This window comes from Brachyhypopomus gauderio, chromosome 16 (assembly GCF_052324685.1).
Source record: "Brachyhypopomus gauderio isolate BG-103 chromosome 16, BGAUD_0.2, whole genome shotgun sequence".
Taxonomy (NCBI): Eukaryota; Metazoa; Chordata; class Actinopteri; order Gymnotiformes; family Hypopomidae; genus Brachyhypopomus; species Brachyhypopomus gauderio.
The window spans coordinates 21,591,762-21,611,330 of record NC_135226.1 but is presented as its reverse complement, the minus strand read 5'-3'; the positions used below and the strand labels follow the sequence as shown (position 1 = coordinate 21,611,330).

General features: G+C 45.8%; 3 protein-coding genes across 3 annotated transcripts in view; 2 read left to right on the top strand and 1 right to left on the bottom strand.

Annotated features, from left to right (window-relative positions):
• esamb (endothelial cell adhesion molecule b) overlaps nt 1-10,472 on the top strand; it is a 41,618-nt gene extending 31,146 nt beyond the window's left edge. The window contains exons 2-7 of the mRNA XM_076977419.1: nt 3,802-3,947; nt 5,042-5,243; nt 5,379-5,534; nt 7,876-7,998; nt 8,098-8,230; nt 8,448-10,472. Coding sequence (XP_076833534.1) covers nt 3,802-3,947; nt 5,042-5,243; nt 5,379-5,534; nt 7,876-7,998; nt 8,098-8,230; nt 8,448-8,892 — 1,205 coding nt within the window. The 3' untranslated portion in view covers nt 8,893-10,472. The remainder of the gene's footprint in view (nt 1-3,801; nt 3,948-5,041; nt 5,244-5,378; nt 5,535-7,875; nt 7,999-8,097; nt 8,231-8,447) is intronic.
• A 223-nt stretch (nt 10,473-10,695) lies between these two features.
• Nucleotides 10,696-13,834, top strand: LOC143478460 (V-set and immunoglobulin domain-containing protein 2-like). The gene is made up of 7 exons (XM_076977422.1): nt 10,696-10,835; nt 11,188-11,351; nt 11,437-11,641; nt 12,409-12,564; nt 13,063-13,182; nt 13,273-13,405; nt 13,489-13,834. Exons 1-7 carry the CDS (start codon nt 10,784-10,786, stop codon nt 13,601-13,603), a joined length of 945 nt encoding a protein of 314 aa, XP_076833537.1. The 5' UTR covers nt 10,696-10,783; the 3' UTR covers nt 13,604-13,834.
• Nucleotides 13,835-14,430: 596 nt separating this feature from the next.
• acad8 (acyl-CoA dehydrogenase family, member 8) lies at nt 14,431-19,514 on the bottom strand. The gene is made up of 11 exons (XM_076977420.1): nt 19,355-19,514; nt 18,985-19,085; nt 18,564-18,733; nt 18,331-18,440; nt 17,958-18,034; nt 17,736-17,873; nt 17,281-17,416; nt 16,845-16,942; nt 16,564-16,716; nt 16,332-16,434; nt 14,431-15,091 (listed from the first exon to the last, which is right to left on the bottom strand). The coding sequence occupies exons 1-11, from the start codon at nt 19,467-19,469 to the stop codon at nt 15,036-15,038; spliced, it is 1,257 nt and encodes a 418-aa protein (XP_076833535.1). The 5' UTR covers nt 19,470-19,514; the 3' UTR covers nt 14,431-15,035.
• Nucleotides 19,515-19,569: the final 55 nt, after the last annotated feature.

The window sequence follows — 19,569 nt, the reverse complement described above, 5'->3', positions numbered from 1 at the left end:
TGGATTTATGGAGCTCTCACCGAACGCCACGCAAATAAAAACAAAACCTTTGTGCTTTGCTAAGACGAGAGAGGCACATAAGCTAATAAGAATGATCCCTATTCAGCCTGTTAAACATAAAAACAAACCGTAAGGCATTTTGCAGTATGTGTTTGTATCAGCTGCTTATCACTGTGCCATCTGTAGTGATGGCACGATTTATTAACATTCAGGTGAGGTGTGGAGCCATGTGCAGGCTCTAGGAACACAGCTAATGGAGGCACAGATCAATAGTGCCGAGGACAGACTGATCTGAGGTCAGATTTGCTCTTAATATTGTTTTCTTATTCCCTGTTGTCATTTTCTTTCACACTGTATTGTAATGCAGCAGTAAGTATATGGACATGTGGTTTATACGGTGGTCCAGGGAGAGAGCCAGTCACAGAGTGATGGGATGGAGAGAGAGACAGAGAGAGAGAGAGACAGAGAGAGAGAAAGATTGCTGTGTCCATGTGTGCATGAAGAATCAATCTAAACACCATCAAAACGTAAGCGGGGATTTACAGGCCCTGTGATAAGATAGCACATTCAAAATTGCTTAAAATAGCAGGTCAGATTAAGCTAATGTAATCCCATTTAACGGAGCCTTCTCCTACTTACTATTGAAGCACCATCTGGCTAAAAACTCCAGGTCAACCAACAAACACCATTGTTTCAAGCCAGCCAGCCACGCCTCCGGAGCCACTCCCCAAGTTCCCGCAAACTTCACTGGGCCCAGCCTTGCTCCGTCTCGGGCTCCAGAGGTCCTGAGACCCCCTCCCCTCCTCCGCACTCCAAGACATGCAGCAGAAAGCCCTCTGGTAATTAAACCCACCGTCCACACAACAATGGAGACCATTGAGGCCAAAATGAACGGCGGGCCATGCATGGGAGGGTCCAGGGTGGAGGAGAGGGTCCGTGTGTAGGGGTGGAGGTGACCCCTCCTCTCTAAAGTGCTTTCTGATGTGAACCTGCCGCCCACACTCGCTAGAGATTAACGGTTATTTTTAAGGCGAGGCTCAGAGGCCAGAGGCCATGTGTCTGCACTGAGGTTTTATCTCCAGGACCCTTGTGAGCTGGAAAAGAATGAAAGAGAAGATTATTTTGGACGGCAGTGCATGTCTGCTTAATGAGAGTGTATCCTGTGTGTGTTTGTAATCTCAGTGCTTTCATCCAGGTATTTGGTGGAGGCTTGTAGGTTCACTCAAACACCTGGGGTGCAATTAGAAATCCGCATGTTTACAAGGGCTTTTAGGTGCACCACTGCACGCACCGTTCTGAGAAACTAATTATCTCTGTATTGAAACACACTGTGCTGGATATAATTCACACTGAAACATTCCCACACTACTAGGCTCAGTAAAACACCTGTGGCATGTCCTTTAGAATAAAAGCTTTAGTAAATAAATCGAAAAACAAATATCACAAAACAAAACTATTATCTGAGGTCTGACCGTACAACATAAGGGTGTTTTCATTTTGTTATATATACAACTAGATAAATTAAGAGACCACAGCAAAATCAAGTTTCTCTGGTTTGTCGTTGAGTAAAATAAACACTTCTTTTTCATTTAATAAACTATTAACAACATTTGTCCCAGATTCCAAATAAAAATGCAGTCATTTATTGCATTTATTTACAAAAAAATTACAATTCGTAAAAAAATTAACACAATCAACAAGTTCATAACACAATTAGCATGTTTTAAGTTAGACTTTAGAAATCGATATTTGGTGACTAACCCTATATGAAATAATGAAAATTATGATTTTCCAGAGCTTTCGTGCATCCCACAGCTCGTTAAATCAGATTTGGTTTAGGTGATCAACTAATTAGCACCTCGTTAAGTAGAATGAGGTCAACAGATACTGGAATGGATGAATTACCGTACATGTAGGTGCTTGAAGGGTTCCTTCATTTGTTTCAAAGCTATCTGTGTCAGGTCTGTTGTTAACGAAATCTATCAGAAACACTCATTAACTGAAAAGAAAATGACAGAATCACTCCAAATGTCCAAAGCATCAGTGGCTTCTTGGAGAGTGACGTATGGTCAGCCCCTAGTTTTGATTCATTACCATTAGATTTTTGTGTGTACAACACCTATTTAATCTAGCATGAAATATAAATACTTGTGGTCATCGTGATCTTTAATGTTTCTCTGTTCTAAAACAAAATCAAAATCAATTTGCACACTCTTAAAATGAGCTGAAACCGAAAGACCAAAACCTAGAACAAGAATGCACAGTACATGTGTATTATTATGCTAGACATATATAGTATATATGCTAGACACTATCATCAAAACAAATGTTTCTTTCAGGATCAATGTTATGGTCTTCATGGTTTTTTCCAGCCTCTTCCGCCAGAATCTGTTTATCTGGTCAGCATGGTGCTGTCCTCATTATGCTCACCCTAAGTTCAGATTTTAAGTGTTTGAGTTAATCATTGTGGATGTTAGTTTTTAATTATCCTTCAGTGTAATTAAATATGGAATCTCCTATTAACGATCTTTGACATGACATTTACAACCAGGATATCCTAGTAAGCATGAGATACAGGTTGTCTGTGGAGTCCGGCCTGCTTCTGTAGGCGGTATTACTGGAGCTCAGCTGTGAGGGGCCTGTTTCCTTGTGCAGACCCTGGTCCAGACACACCACTCGGTCCTGCTCCGTACCCCGGGCAGCTGGAGGGGGAGCAGGTGGAGCTGGAGCAGGGGGATTAGGGTAGATATTGGTTTAATAAAACTTCCATGGCACGTTCACACACTGAGGAGTCCTCCAGAACTCTCAGCATGTCCAGGAGTTTGCTATGTGCCCTGTCCTGTCTTAGTGCGCTGGTACTGATACCATCTTTCCCATCACGCTGAGAATGTGACAATCCTCTGTTGGAGTGTATCAAAGCAGTCACACTACATCCGAGTTTAGTCTGATCGAGCCGTTCTTAATTCACGTGAGGCTCAAGAATGGCTTGAAAGATTGAGCAGAGGGATTGTTCGGATTAGAGGGTATATCAGTGAAGACCAGATTTACGACTGAAATGAAAAAATAAGATGGAGACAGCAGAGAGGTCACAGACTCCTGTGAGCACTAAGAAGAGCCAGACTCAGTATGTCGAAACAAGACATCTGACACCCCACTAACGCCCACAGCTGAACTCACTTTAATTCCTTAAAGTACAGGAGGAATGGTGGAGCAGTTCAGCAGAGCAGAGATCTGCTGATCCAGCCACGCCGGCTGACCTGGGATCAGTTGATCCAGCTTCAGTTTCCTGCTCCTTTTTGTGAATCTGCAGAAGTTGCTTATACATACAACTGAGGTGTATTACCTCAGTTCTGAAGATGTAATGCATAATACCTATAAGCATAAAAGCATTCTAGAAATGTTCCAGAACATTTTAGCTGTTATTTACTTTGCTAAGTTATTTATTTGCATTTTATTTGAGAGGAGTGCACTGTGTAGTGTCCAGAGTGATTGTTGTCCTGGTGACATATGAAGTGACCCTTACACCATCAGCTGGAGAAGTGCTCCAGTTTAAACACCATATGTAATATGTTGATATTTGCATTGGTTTATATTTTATCTTCTGTTCTGTACAGTAGTTTTGATGTCCATGTTGGACACTGTAGGTCTGGGCATTGTGTATGTGTGCATATCTGTGTTTACCTTTAGATGATAGTGACTGAGAGGACTGTGTCAGACTGACTGTGTCAGTTTTCGCATAAACACGCCCTAACCACACCCTAAACACACCCTTAACTTGCTCTACTCCGCCTCCATCCACAGCTGATTCGCTGCGAGTGGAAATGCCAAAGAAGGACCTGGAGGTAATCAGGGGCCAGGTGGTGTTTCTGGAGGCTTGGTACACGCCCACATCCGCCATCGAGAAGAACACCGTCATCTGGAACTTCATGGCCAACGACTCCAAACAAGTGAGTGTCGACATCTCCACGTCTCTGATGAAGGATCCTGACATCTTTTCATTCTTAGTACTTGTTCTCAGCCTCTAATATCGTGAAGGCTGACGCTGATATAGATGTTCCTGTGTTTCACCGTGACTCCCTGTGGGATCATTTCATTATTGTAGGACCTCCATCATACGAGTGCAGTTCAGATGTGAACAATATGAGAGTTTGGACTCCATCCCCCATGAATTACTGTAGTCCAGAGTGCTAAAACCAGCAAAGTCAGTGGGTTCATTCCCAAGGAAGTATGGCTGTTATCAAACTTAAAGATGTGTTTTGCTCTGGATAAAAATGACGGCCAAATGTCAGGATGATCTGGAGCAGTTATCCTAAATCTTTTAGAATAGGAAATACATCTTGTAGTTTCTTGGAAATTCATGTACTGTCATACATGATTTAATCAGAATCATAAAGTGATAATTTAGGGATTACAATAGACGTGTGTAATATGTAATATGGATGTTTAGACCAGACACAGGCTGCCTCCTTCTGGTAACTCCAGACCTTTCTGATTGATGTCAAATACCTTTGTTTTATATATTAAAGCAGAGTTGATGTTTTCATGGTGAGCTTCATCATTACATCTCCACTACGCATTCTGCCTCTATGTTGTCATGCTTGTGTCATCTGTGTGGTGATTATGATGAGCCCGAACACAAGTGAAACTCTTCCGCTTATCTCAAATTACAAATCGTAACTGTGGCCTCCTGTAATCACTGGTGCGCATCGCATGAATATAATTATAATGAACTCACACTGGTCTCCCTCCTTGAAGGGACCGTCAGTAAAGATTAACTGCAGTTAGATTATTAGGACAATTATCTGTGCTAAACTAAATGGTTCAGTGTTACGTTAATGTCCTCAAAGCATATGCTTTCCAAATTAAACATTAATTATTCTGCTATTGCCCACTCACTGCTTTGCTAGAGCGTTCATTTCAGGTGAAAAATTGGTCAGTACTAACCAGTCCAAGGCAGCGTATCTCTGTACCGGTTCCAGTACCAGGTCCGTGCTCTCCGAGGCTTTGCTGATGGTGTCGTTTATGTCTCGTCATGGAACAGATCATCTCCTACACGTCAGGCCAGACTGGAATGGGAAGCCCTGAGTTCTGGAGGCGTGTGGGTTTTGCTGCACCCATGCCGTCGGCCAATCTATCCATCTACATCAACAGCACGGAGGAGACGGACTCGGGCCGCTACCTCTGCAACGTCATCGTGCCCGGGGCGCCGGGCTTGTCTGGGGAGCTCAGGCTGAGTGTGAAGGGTACGCGGCCGGGTCCGGACCCCATGTCCCGTTACTGTCGTTTATATGACTGGTGTTCCTAGCAGGATGACTGTTAGACTTAGTATGGCTGGAACAGGTGGTGATGGGATCTGTGGTGCCTCTCTGTATCTCTAGTGCCGCCCTCCACCCCCACGTGCTCCGTGACTGGTGACCCTGTGGTGACGGGCAACGTAACGCTCAACTGTAAGTCCAGCTACGGAAAACCCGTCCCTCAGTACCGCTGGACCAGGGCGGCTCCCCTCTCAGAGGTGTTCTTCTCTCCGACGCAGAGTGAGTCTGTTTCATCTTTTATAGCGCTACATACCCAGTTCCCTTTTACCTTCTGTGTGACTGAACACTTCTAATTACATGAGCCCATTCTCCATAATAATAATCTAAAACAGTTATAACTATATCTAATACCTCCAGTCTAACAAGAGACGCATCATTTCCTAAACAACTAGAATAATGGATGTTCTTACAGAGAACTATTTGGTTATTGTAACAGTTACTGGAAAAGTTTATGACATAATGGCATTCACTTTATGGAGAAGTCTCTCTAGCCGTCGGCAGGGATTATGAATTAAATCCAAATGGGACGCTGGTTTACAGCCTCAATCTAAAACAGAACCAGAGGGCGTTTTGTGGTCATATGTGTATAACTGGACACCGTCCCAGCCCCTCGGCTCAGGGCGAGCTCATTAATTCTCTGAGATAGCAGAGATCCTGAAAATCATATGAGATGCTGCCTCTATATCTCAGCTGGTGATCGTTTAGCCAGTCGGTCGTGTGTCCTGTCGTGTGTCCTGTCGTGTGTCCTGTCGTGTACTGGCTGACGGCTTTCTGAACGGTCCTGCAGTCGCATAAAGGGTTATGTGCTTTCTTTTCTGTTTTTTCTTTACTTTTTGTTATTTCCTTTTTTGTACTTAATGATCAGTATTACAGATGTGTTTTTATCATATAAACTGTATTTTTCATTCACGGAATGACCAACTGAAATCTTACCATAAAAAAAACACCTGAATTAAAAGCAGAACTATTTTTGTGTCTTTAGGTCTTGTTGGGTCTTGTTGTCTTAGGTCTTTAGGTCTTTAGGTCATTTAGGTCTTTAGGTCATTTAGGTCTTTAGGTCTTTAGGTCATTTAGGTCTTTAGGTCTTTAGGTCTTTAGGTCATTTAGGTCTTTAGGTCTTTAGGTCTTTAGGTCTTTAGGTCTTTAGGTCTTTAGGTCATTTAGGTCTTTAGGTCATTTAGGTCTTTAGGTCTTTAGGTCTTCTGAATGTTTTAATGTTGGTTATTTTTAGTGCAAATCTTGAGTGATCATAAACGTCAGTGCCAGCTGTGTGCTGCATCTCCTCAGTCTTGCGCTGAATACCTTCCTCTCCCAGACACCTGGGACTCATGTGGACTGGCGTTTCTTTCAACCTGCAGTACTGAGGGGAACGAACCCAGCACACCATCACTGTCAGTCTCCTCTGAATAAATAATGCATCTCCTGTGCTGTCCTGCTCGTCTCTCTTTCTCTCTCTGTCTGTCTTCCCCATCTTTCCTTCTCCTCCTCCGTGTCTCTACTCTTTCCCTGTCTCACACACACACGTGCGCACACACACAACCTTGACACTCTTTATCTCTACCGCTTTTGCAGAGGTGAGGTCGTGTCCTTGGCCCGAGCTCGTGCTGGGTTACCTGGGTAAGGCCCCGGGTCATGTTCCCTGCCCGTCCGCCCATGTAGCCTACAGGAAAACCCGTCCAATTCTGCTTGAGCTACACGTGGCATTAGAACTTCCTAAGTCTGTGTGTCACTCCCAACGTACAGGCAGATGTTTCTGTGCGAATGAGCGTTCTACTGCAGCTCTTCAAATAAATCCCCATTAATTCTGAATCGTTGTAGGAAAATATATTAAGTATTGCTCTTGGCTGAGGTGGTAGCACATGTCATTTCTGTGTATAGACCTACATCAATCCTCTAATAGGATCTCTTTGTGTCAGATAGATAAATGAGGTTAAACCAGTAGTGCAGAGACATATACTGCCTGTGCTTTGAGAACTCGGTGTGCGTTGGCTTGTAGATATTGCTTTAGATTGATCTGTATTTTTTTTTTATGTCAGTGAATAAAATTACAATGACCAGTGAAAGATTAGATTCAGCAGCTAAACTCCAGCTTCTTAGAGCTCTTCACCTCCAACAGGCAGTTGGCCAATCAGAGAGAGACGAGACTCACCTTAGCAGACAGGTGCTCAGTGTGTGCAAGTCTCTGCCTGTCCAGTAATACTAGCAAAACTGCCATAGTGTCCCGGGTCTATTTATAACTTAAATCATCTCATCCTCCAGATCTCCTGTCCCTATGATGCTGTGAGCGTGTGGGACATTCTGTCTGCCTGTCAGAGAGCAGCAGGTCTCCATGGCTCTGTTCCCTGGGGAGGGTCCGTCTTTTAAATGCCTCTTCACTTCTATGTTTTTGTATGTATTTCCTCCGCTACTGAACACCGTGGGACTCATTAGGACGACAGTCTTGGCACAACCGGCAGGATTATTATTTTTTAATGTGTTGAATCACGTCCAGCTTGTGCGGTGCGGTTGTGTTGGGGAGTGTGGCGCTGGTTAAGGCCGCCCGGTTCTGTCGTGTTTCCAGACGAGCAGCAGGGAACCCTCAGGCTGGTCAACCTGTCCCTCGGCATGTCGGGCAAGTACGTATGCAGGGCCAGCAACACGGCCGGCAGCGACAGCTGCCACGTCATCCTGGATGTGTCCACGCGTAAGTATCCGTCACAGGTCAGTTCTCCCAGCAGCGCCCTGTCGCCCGGACCCCAGTAACTAACACCACCCTCCCCCCACCCCCACCCACCGGGTGTAGCCAACAACACCTGGCTGACCGCTGGAGCCGCCCTGGGCTCGCTGGTGGGCTTCGCCGGCCTCCTCTTCTTCCTCACCTTCATCCTGAGGAGGAGCCACGACAACGAGGAGGAGGAGACAGCCAATGACATAAAGTAAGCCACACCCCTTCCCAAGCCCAGGTCTGTAGTCCTGTCAGCCTCATGATCAGTGCAATGGTGCTGCATCCTGCATTAAATGGAATATTGGTTACTCCCATGTAAAAAAAAAAAAAAGTTTTTGGGGTCTGCGGTGTGTGGTTTCCCCCTGGTGGGTGTGGTTTCCCCTTGATGGGTGTGGTTTCCCCCTGATGGGTGTGGTTTCCTCTTACAGGGAAGATGCCCAAGCTCCAAAGATGGTCTCCTGGGCCCGGAGCGCCACCAGCTCCGACATCGTCTCCAAGAACGGCCCACTGTTCTCCACCAGCCCTCCACCACAGGACACGCCCCATGTGCTGTACCCATACCCCCCTGGGACATGCCACACCTCCTCCGTGCTCACAGCGTCCGGCAGCACCGTAGCCTACCCCTTAGGCCCGGGGGACCCAGCGGGCAGTAACCCGCTCCACGGGCTGCCCGGGTATAACGGGGGTAAGGCTTCCACCCTCACTCACCACCGCCCAGCTCGCCCACAACCACCCACCGTGATCTCAGACAGTGGCTCCGTACCCAGGGCTCTCTGCCCCGCCCTGCCCTTCACCGTCTGTGCCGCGCTGTCTCACATGGGCGCCGTGCCAATCGTGCTGCCCTGTCCGAATCAGGCCGGGTCGCTCGTGTAGCCCAAACAACACACATGTCCAGCCTGTGACTGAAGTGACCAACACACCAGCGTTTTCGCCTCTGCTGGTGACGGAGCAGAGTCCCGGCTCACGGCGTCAGAGCCACGGAAGTTAACAGGTCACAGAGGTCACTTAAAGGCACAGTTTACTAACCACCGGTCATGCACAGAACTTTTATCACTCTTGTACTAAGAAACTCGCCATTCTGCTTTAGATCCTCACTGGGTTTAAGCCCAGTCCAACGGGGCAGTTTTGGGTGAGGAGGAACTTTTGCAGGAACATCTCAGCTTTTCTAACATATAGTGGGAACTCAAAATACCTGTTTTGAAATATTGATAATATTAGTAATTAATATTAAACACTTAGAATTTTAGCAGTTGCTACAATAAAGTCAGTTAAAACTGACATTAAAAAACAGCTTGTTTGATTTCATTTGTTTTTGTAGGCCATCAGCTGACGGTACTTGAGTACTTGAGTTTTGATCAGACGTTTCTCTGGGTTATCAGACGTTTCTCTGGGTTGTCAGAGTTGCCCTGCTGGACTGCGTTGGAAGGCCAGCAGGGGCATCTTAAGAGGCACGTTCCTATCATGAAGGTTCAACACTAAAAACAAAAATAAACAATGAGGGCAAATAGCAATTAATAATCTATGGGTTGAGTTCTTTAAAATTACAAAATTACTTTTCTATTCTAGACTCAAATGTGTGTGTGTGTGTGTGTGTATATGCACATATATATACAATTCTGGCAAGTTATTGTTTTGTAATATGTTTGTTATTTTTCATGTGTTTTACAAGTATGCCGTGATGTGTAAAAGACATGAAGAATGATATATTCATTTTGTTCCATCTTTATTTGATATTTTCATTTCATTCATTCAATTTTTGTTGATCACCATTAGGTCAGTGTCTTCGGAGCACCGGAGTCCCTTTGAGTACCAGAGTCCCTTTGAGTACTGATTCTGAATGTTTCCTGAATGGTTTGAGTGGTCCATTAGTCATTTGAATGGTTATAGATGTCTGTGTTCTGCTTATTTGACTAGATTGAACAGTGCTACATTAGTAATGTTCCTAAAACGTTAAATGTTACATCGTGCCTCTTTTTACTCAGGAGTTTCTATATTTGAAAAGTGTTCACTGAAACATTCACAGACTGTGAATCACAGAAATATTCTCAGATTCTTCAGTTGGACCAGTAGGTTTCAATTAAAATGTTTATATGGTCAGATGCTAGATGGTATTTTTTGCAGGATGTAAGACAACATTACGGAGGCTGTGGTCTTCCTGTTCTCCTGGACCAAAAAAGGGTGTTGAGATTCATTTGTTCTTCTGAAAGACACTGATGATGTCAGTCCTGTGGCTGTGTGCGTCGAATCGTTCGTGCTTTCTTCTTTTCTCAGATTTCCACGAGAAGTTCAGTAGTTTTTGATTGGAGACGTGAATTTGTTCCATGATTGTCCACATGATGGAAGCAAAGCGATGTAAAGGATCTGTCTGCTTTACTGGGCTGGGAACACAACGCCCACGTCTGTGATGTTCTGTTCAATAAACCATCATGTTGTTTTGAGTAAACCACAGTTGTACTTGTTGGTTCATTTAAGACTTGTTGCTATGCATTATAGTTTTTCGATTATGACATATGATATATACTGAAGCAGTCACTCACATTTGTTTTAGAGAAGTACAGAATAAAATTAAATCCCTAAAAGTTGTAAGAGAAACCTTGCAGAGTTCACAGTTGAACTTTTTGGCATGAGAATACACCTGACTGCCTGTTTACTAAGCACAACCAGGGCAGGTCTGTCCTCACTGATAACCAGGAGCAAGCAGGAGGGAGCCTTGCTTTATCTTAAGGAAAGGTGACGAAGCCTGCCTGTAAGGAAACAACCCAACATGGCTCACCATTACACAGTGTTCGTCTTGTGGATTTTGATTCAGTGTTTTGGTAAGTGAGAATTATTTCCCTGACATTCACTGCTTCCGGAAAACATGGGTTAGAAACAGTCTTAGTCTTTTCATTTTCAAAACTAAATAAAGTTTGCGGGCTGTATAAAGCTAGTCTTGAAGGTTAGGTTTCTCTGAAAAATTTGTCTGTTTCAGTAGCATTTATCTAGTGCTTTCTCAGGCATAGATTGTCTGATTTGTACTATTTACATGATTGACTAATATTGGAGGTTGACCAATAAATGTCAGTTATCAGCTCAAATGTGATAGCATATTGCTCTTTGAGAACATCTGTACCAAGATCTTCAAGTCTGAACGTGAAAACAACAGTAGTCGTCCCTTTGCTCTGGCAGACGAGGCGTGGTCGTGGGAGGCGGTTGTGGTGAAAAGTTCAGTGTTTGCCCGTGATGGATACCCAGCGGAGCTCCCCTGCAGTTACACCACCCTCATCTCCCCCGGCTTCACCCTGGAGTGGCGCTACGCTGCCCCCGGGACGCCCGCCGTCCACGCGGAGAGGGTGAGCTGTCCCGTCAGACCCAGACTTCAACCAATCACTAGCAGTTGTAATGCTTTTTAATTAGTGGGACTTGTTTTTCATGTAGGTGTTGTACTACAACGGGAGACTCTACTGGGCGGACTCGTGGGAGCAGAGGATGGTGTTGGTGCAGAACCCTCCAGTGTACGGCGTTGCTTCTGTGAAGATCCTCAACGTTCAGCCATCTGACAGCGGACTGTATATATGTGACGTCACCAATCCGAACAACTGGGCTGGCAGTGGACAGGGTCTGATCAACTTAACTGTGCTAGGTGAGACAGCGTCTGATCAACTTATCTGTGCTAGGTGAGACAGCATCTGATCAACTTAACTGTGCTAGGTGGGACAGGGTCTGATCAACTTAACTGTGCTAGGTGGGACAGGGTCTGATCAACTTATCTGTGCTAGGTGAGACAGCGTCTGATCAATTTAACTGTGCTAGGCGGGACAGAGTCTGATCAACTTAACTGTGCTAGGCGGGACAGAGTCTGATCAACTTAACTGTGCTAGGCGGGACAGAGTCTGATCAACTTAACTGCTAGGCGGGACAGAGTCTGATCAACTTAATTGTGCTAGGTGGGACAGGGTCCGATCAGCCTAACTGTGGTAGGTGAGAGGTGAGACAGGGTCTGATCAACTTAACACTGTGCTAGGCGGGACAGGGTCTGATCAACTTGACTGTGCTAGGTGGGACAGTGTCTGATCAGCCTGATTACACTAGGTGAGAAGTCTGATGAGGTGCTTCTGTTGTGCTACTGTGCTATTCCTACATAAACACTGCATATTTCAATATATCAGTTAAAAAGGTGACCAATGAAGACCACTATGTAACATCAGTCTGCATCACCGTGTACCTAAATACTCTGGACACGTCTCTCACGTGTACCTAAATATTCACACGTCTCTCACGTGTACCTAAACACTCTGGACACGTCTCTCACGTGTACTTAAACACTCTGGACACGTCTCTCACCTATACCTAAATACTCTGGACACGTCTCTCACGTGTACCTAAATACGTCTCTCACGTCTCCTGCAGTTGCACCGTCTGTGCCAGAATGTCAGCTGACTGGCAGCACCTACGTGGGAGACGACGTCACACTGACGTGTCGGAGCTCAGAGGGGTTTCCAACACCCATCTATTCCTGGAGTCGAGAGATGTCAGAGCCTCTGCCCTCCAGCAGTGTTGTGGAAGGTGCTGTATGTCTATGGTTAGCACAAGGGTTAAGCTACTTGGTTGGTAAGCAGTTACCAGTTTGAGCCACACCAAGTTTCTTCTAAATTGTATTCACTCATAATTCGAAGTCATTTTGAATCGAGGCACCAACTAAATTCCTTAAATGTCTATAAATACGTGTTGATACCTTTGGAGACCTCTGTCCTCAGCTGAAGCCCTCTGGGTCAGCGTGACACACACAGTCCACTCCTGCCGTATCGCGACCTTTTGAAATCAGTGGGTGGTTGTTTGCCAACCAAACATTAAACTGCTTGGCTTGTTCGGTCGAGACTTTTAGACGTCTCTTGATATTTTAAATCCTCTGTGCTCTTCTGTGACCTGTGTGGTCCAGTCTCACGTACATTTCATCATACTGTTGTGCGATTTGGAACGAATGACGTTATTCGTTTATTGACCACAGGGACATCTGGGTAGGAGTGTCCGCTTAAAGGGAAACATGTAAACGTTGTGTTCCAGATCGGCACACCGGCGCCCTCATCCTGACCAACCTCTCGGCCGCCTTCGCGGGGACGTACATATGCCACGCGTCTAACGCCCTGGGCGTGGAGGCATGCAGCGTAGCGGTTAAAGTGGCCCGTGAGTAGCACATCACACCCTCCTCACCAGAGTCCAGTTGAAGAGTGTTCTATAGCCCGGAGCGTTCCCTGCAGCTGTGATGTGTGTCAGATGGTGGTGACGCAGCGCTGGTTGGTGGGGTGCTGATGGGGGTGTTCCTTCTCCTGCTACTGGTGGGGGCGGTGACCACACACTTCCTCTGCTACAAGAAAAGGCCTCAGCGACACGCCGAGAACCACTTCAGGTGTGTTAGTCAAATACCAGCCCGGGCCTGCAGGATCAGGTACTAGTACAAATCAGTTTTTTTTTGTTTTGTTTTTTCTTCAGGATGATTATGGATCCATCGGAGAGACGTCAGTCAAAGGGCTCGTTGCTCTCTGCTAATCTCAGTGATGGTCACCCTCAACAGCTCAGAGTGTCACACTTTAGCCCTCTCGTTTAAGGACACAGTCTTCTAATGGGATCTCCACCACTCGTACTAGTTTGTAAATTGTTTACTTTTTTAATACTGCAGTGTATCATTGTGTGCAAAATGTAAGAACCTGAATGATAAAACATCATGAAGTAAGTAGGTACTTCAGTGTGTAACAAAAATTATATTTGATGGCTAGTTATAAAGATCTTATTAATGACGTGGCTTTTCCAACTGTTCTAAGTTCCAACTGTTACTGAACTTGATATTGTCTCAAGTATAAAATAATAAAAACATTTGTGTGCATACAAAAGAATGCAAGGGTTGGTTACATTTTAACTTTCATTAACGTCCTGTAATGTGAACACCGTTTTGTTAAAGTAATTACCTGAAACTGAGCCAATACCTTATACTCATGTCAATATTTATTTTACACGAACTCTGTGGTGACCTCTGGGAATCAAGGCCAGTATAACAACGAAGACACTAGTATTAAAACTACTTTGATTCGTCAGTCCAGGGGCTCCATGGAAGAGTCGTGATGCACACGTCACAACCAATCAGGGTGACTCCTCTCATTCCATGGTGGACGTGTCTGTGAACTCAAGTTCTGGAACTGGCAAACTGCTTAATTCCTAATCCAATCATCACTGTAATTTCGTGCTTGGACCCCTTTATTGCAGTTACTGGTCATAATTACAGGATTAGCCATGAAAAAGCTGAACGTTCTGAACAGTTCAACCACCCAAACACTTCAAGGGCAAAACTTTCTCCTCATTCTCCTCTCTCTCCTCATCCTCTCTCTCCTGATCATTTGGTTTCCCCACAGAACCACATATGTAGTGTTTCTTAAATCCTTAAAGCTCAGTACATTTTTATTGCTGTATACAATGAATCTTCACACTGAGGAACAGGCCTGTGTATGTACAAATGGACATATGAGGCATCTAAAGTGAAGACCACAAAAAAAAAAAACGAAACGCTACACAAATCACAACAGGAGGGTGTGTGGCCCTGCAGTGTAATCTGACCAATGTCCACATCAACATTTCTTCTTGGACAAGTTCATGGAAATATACAGACAAAAACTATACAGTGGGATCTGAAAGTCTGAACAGCATCATTTTATAATTTATCAAGAAATGACAAAGTTTATATTTATTCTAGGAAATATACAAAACTGAGACAAGTCTGTTCAACTTTACTCAAACCACAAGTGTTACGTTGGTTAAAAGTTATGCCTCAGCTTTCGAAGGAGTTTTGTGAAGTACAGCAGAATTGTTCTCCAGCTTGGTAAAAAACTCTCTAGAACATTCTTCACTTCTGGGGAGTGAACTCAAATCTTCAGATCCCACGTATGACCAGAAACAGAAGTTCCAGCCTGCGCTCCTGTAACAGACTGATGGTGACGGCAGACGCAGCAGCAGCGTGAGACGTCGTTCGGCCCTCACGTCTCACGTGATCACGCTTCAGCCAATAAACTCCTAGCAATGATCATCCTCATCACCTCATTGGTACCTAAAAGAGAAATCGAGCCTGCTCACATGTTCTGCTCACGTGTGCTCCGGTACCACACACACACACTGGTCACTGGCCAGTAAACATGTACCACACACACACTGGTCACTGGCCAGTAAACACCTACCACACACACTTTGGTCACTGGCCAGTAAACACCTACCACACACACACTGGTCACTGGCCAGTAAACATGTACCACACACACTCTGGTCACTGGCCAGTAAACACCTACCACACACACTCTGGTCACTGGCCAGTAAACACCTACCACACACACTCTGGTCACTGGCCAGTAAACACCTACCACACACACTCTGGTCACTGGCCAGTAAACACGTACCACACACACTCTGGTCACTGGCCAGTAAACACCTACCACAAACACTCTGGTCACTGGCCAGTAAACACCTACCACACACACACTCTGGTCACTGGCCAGTAAACATGTACCACACACACTTTGGTCACTGCCAGTAAACACCTACCACAAACACTCTGGTCACTGGCCAGTAAACATGTACCACACACACTCTGGTCACGGGCCAGTAAACATGTACCACACACACTCTGGTCACTGGCCAGTAAACACCTACCACACACACTCTGGTCACTGGCCAGTAAACACGTACCACACACACTCTGGTCACTGGCCAGTAAACACGTACCACAAACACTCTGGTCACTGGCCAGTAAACACCTACCACACACACTCTGGTCACTGGCCAGTAAACACCTACCACACACACTCTGGTCACTGGCCAGTAAACATGTACCACACACACTTTGGTCACTGCCAGTAAACACCTACCACAAACACTCTGGTCACTGGCCAGTAAACATGTACCACACACACTCTGGTCACGGGCCAGTAAACATGTACCACACACACTCTGGTCACTGGCCAGTAAACACCTACCACACACACTCTGGTCACTGGCCAGTAAACACGTACCACACACACTCTGGTCACTGGCCAGTAAACACGTACCACAAACACTCTGGTCACTGGCCAGTAAACACCTACCACACACACTCTGGTCACTGGCCAGTAAACATGTACCACACACACTTTGGTCACTGCCAGTAAACACACGACTAATCAACTAGTACAACCCTGCAAAACATTCTCAGTATCGCTGGGAAACCCACTACGCTTCAGAATTTTGCCAAAGGCCAATTAAAAAAATGTTTTTTAATAAAACAATTTTAGATACATACATGTTTATGATGGTCTTACCTTCCAATATCTGGTGGACTCTGATATCTCTAACAAACTGCTGCACTGCGTAGTCCTTGAGGTAGCCATACCCTCCGTGCATCTGCAGGGCCTGGTTACATATCTGCGGACCCAGAGGAGAAAAAGAAACCAGCTGTTCAGGAAACGCTGACGTCAACACGCCGGCTCCAGCCCGAGGGACCGTCCTCTAGGAGCAGGGGCGGCTGGGCCGAGCACAGGAGCAGACACGCACCGCAAAGCACTGGTCGGTGGCGAAGAGCTTGGCCATGGAGCAGAGCACCACGGCGTCCGGCCTGTCCTCCTGCAGGGCCTGGGCAGCCTGCCGCACCATCAGGCGTGATGCCACCAGCCCCGTGGCCATCTCCGCCAGCTTGAACCGCAGGAACTGTGGGCAGACAAGCCGGGCCAGGGAGACAAGACATTGGTGATAATATCCCTTTTTTTGGGGGAAAAGTCAGTTCCATTGTTCAGTGCAGAATTGGACCACGACATGATTAACGCGGACTCCCTGACCTGACTGCTGGAGAGAGGTTCTCCAAACTGCTTGCGCACATGCATGTGATCACGGGTCAGCTGGACGCACGCGTGAGCAGCCCCTAAAGAACAGGAAGCTGTGGGCGCAGCAACACCGGGTTATAATCCTGAATTCATCCTGGATGTTAAAACTTTCACTGCAAAATTAGGACACAATGAGGTTTAGATAAATCTAATATAAACAGTAATGAATGCTTAGCCACAACTTCAGGGATAAGAATGGCCACACTTGTCCTCATGAATACTAGACGTCTAAATGTGTAATTACAGATTAAATTACATGTGGTGAGAATACAGTGAGAATATGGTTCTGGTTGCTCTCTCACAAGATCATCAGAAGGTTTTTAGGAACCTCCAGTCCAGCCACACCTGATTCCACACGAGCAGCTGTTCACTTTTCCTCGTGATTACTCACCAATGTTGATTCTGCCCCCGTTGAGGCCTCTCATAGCGATGTTGAAGCCCTGACCTTCAGCGCCCAGACGATTGGCCACTGGAACCACACAGTCCTCAAATATCACTGCTCTTGTAGGCTGAGAGTTCCAACCCACCTGTAACATTCACATATGGTATTAGCCAGGGTAACTGAAGTGCATTGTGGACCATTACTGCCCCCTAGTGGCTATGATAAAAAGAAAGACTTATTTTTTAGCGGCTATTTTCTTGTTTTAATGGTCACCTGTACACTGACATTAGAGAAGCCCACAAGCCTTGTCCAATGTGCCCAAATAAACCAAATAATTCACTGAATGCCATAATTACAGATGGAATTTCAATTGTAGCAACTATTCATGTTTAGAAAAGCAACATCTCGCTTTTCCAGGAGGGTCAGCAGAAATCCAGTGTCCTCTCTCGTAACTCTGAACACACCTTCTTCTCCTTTTTGCCAAAACTGAGTCCCGAGGTTCCCTTCTCCACCACCAGACAGGAGATGCCTTTGGGGCCCTTCCCGCCGGTCCGACACATCACCACGTAAACGTCCGTGTCCCCTCCGCCGCTGATGAAAGCCTGAGAGAGAGAGCACACGCATCTATAAGAGCCCTGGTCCGACTGCTCAGGGCACCAGGAACCCTGCACAGGGAGACTCGGTACCTTGGAGCCGTTCAGAACGTAATGGTCCCCCTGCAGCCTGGCACTGGTCAGCAGAGATGCCGCATCACTTCCGCTACCTCGGAGAAGGAGGGACAAGTCAAGTCTCAGTCTCTCATGTAAGACCTCTGGGCCATCTGACTGTCATTAACACAACTGGGTCAAAGTGGAGACTTCTACACCTGCATTAACTAACTTCTCCACAAACACGGTACCAGTTACAGGTGTCCACTTGGATCCTGTGGGTAAAGTTCTCTCTGTCCTGAACTACAGGTCATCCACAGTTTCCACAGACTTTCACGCACATATCTAGTTTCTCTCCTAGGAGGTGGAAATGTGGGTGTTGTGGGGTGTGTCCATACGCTCTCTTACTTACCAGGCTCGGTCAGACAGTAGGAGGCAAACTTCTCCATGGAACAGAGAGGGGGACAGTATTTCTCTCTCTGCTCACTATTGCCAAACGTGTCAATCATCCAGGCACACATACTGCAACACAAGTAATAAACATCCTCTGAACCGAGCGGCCGGTACTGCCGTATCGAGCACTCGCGCTCTCAAAGGCGCTCGACGCGCTCAAGCAGGACGGCCCGGTGGTCCGACGACACTGACTTGTGGATGCTCATGTAGGCGGTGGTACTGGTGCAGCCGGTGGACAGGGCTTCAAAGATGATGGAGGTATCCAGCCGTGACAACCCAGAGCCCCCGACGTCCGGACTCACGTAAATCCCCCCGAACCCCAACTGAGCAGCTTTCCTCATGGTCTCCACAGGGAAGATTTCCTTCAGGAAAATACACACACATTTCATTACATTTCCAGCATTTGACAGGTGCTCTCATCCAGAACAACTTACATGAGTTCCCATATTTACATATGTATCAGCTCTGAGAGTACTGATAAATATGTAAATATGGGAACTGTGCCCATGACCTTGGAGTAGACAGCAGCGTGCTCTCTGTGTGCCAACAGGTGAACAGATACATGTTTCGTTTGGAGGGTTTGGAGGACCAGGGAGGAGGAGGAAGCTCTTACCTTCTGGTCCCACTCGGCCATATGGGGCGACATTTCATTGGTTGCAAAATCAAAAGCAACTTTCTGAAATTCTTTCTGCTCATCTGTGAGACCTACAGAAGCTATAGAGAGACAAAGAGAGTATGATTCAAATAAACGTTTGATTTATAAATAAACGTGTTCAAATCGACTGCATTTAAATGTAATGTTCTTACACCTGACAGATGTGTTATCTAATAATAATTATTATCTAATTATTATTATCTGTTATCTAATGACACTGTCAGCTGCCCTGACCTGATAACACTTGGCCTAAGTTAACCAACAGCCCTTTGCACTGCCAGACAAGGCAAGTCCATCAGCCTGTTGCGCTTTGGAGAGTTTTACTTACGGTCAATACAAGCTGCTATCCCCCTTCTCTGTACTGTGTTAAATATTAAACCATTACATCTGCTAATGTTATATGAACGCAATCGGACAAGTCTCGATAGAGCTGCCGCGGCCATGTTGACTCACAGTAGTGGAGGTTCACGGTGACGTTGCTGACGGGAAATGTAGTTGAACTAGAAACTCATGGGACGGGATCTGATTGGGCGTCACGTGACT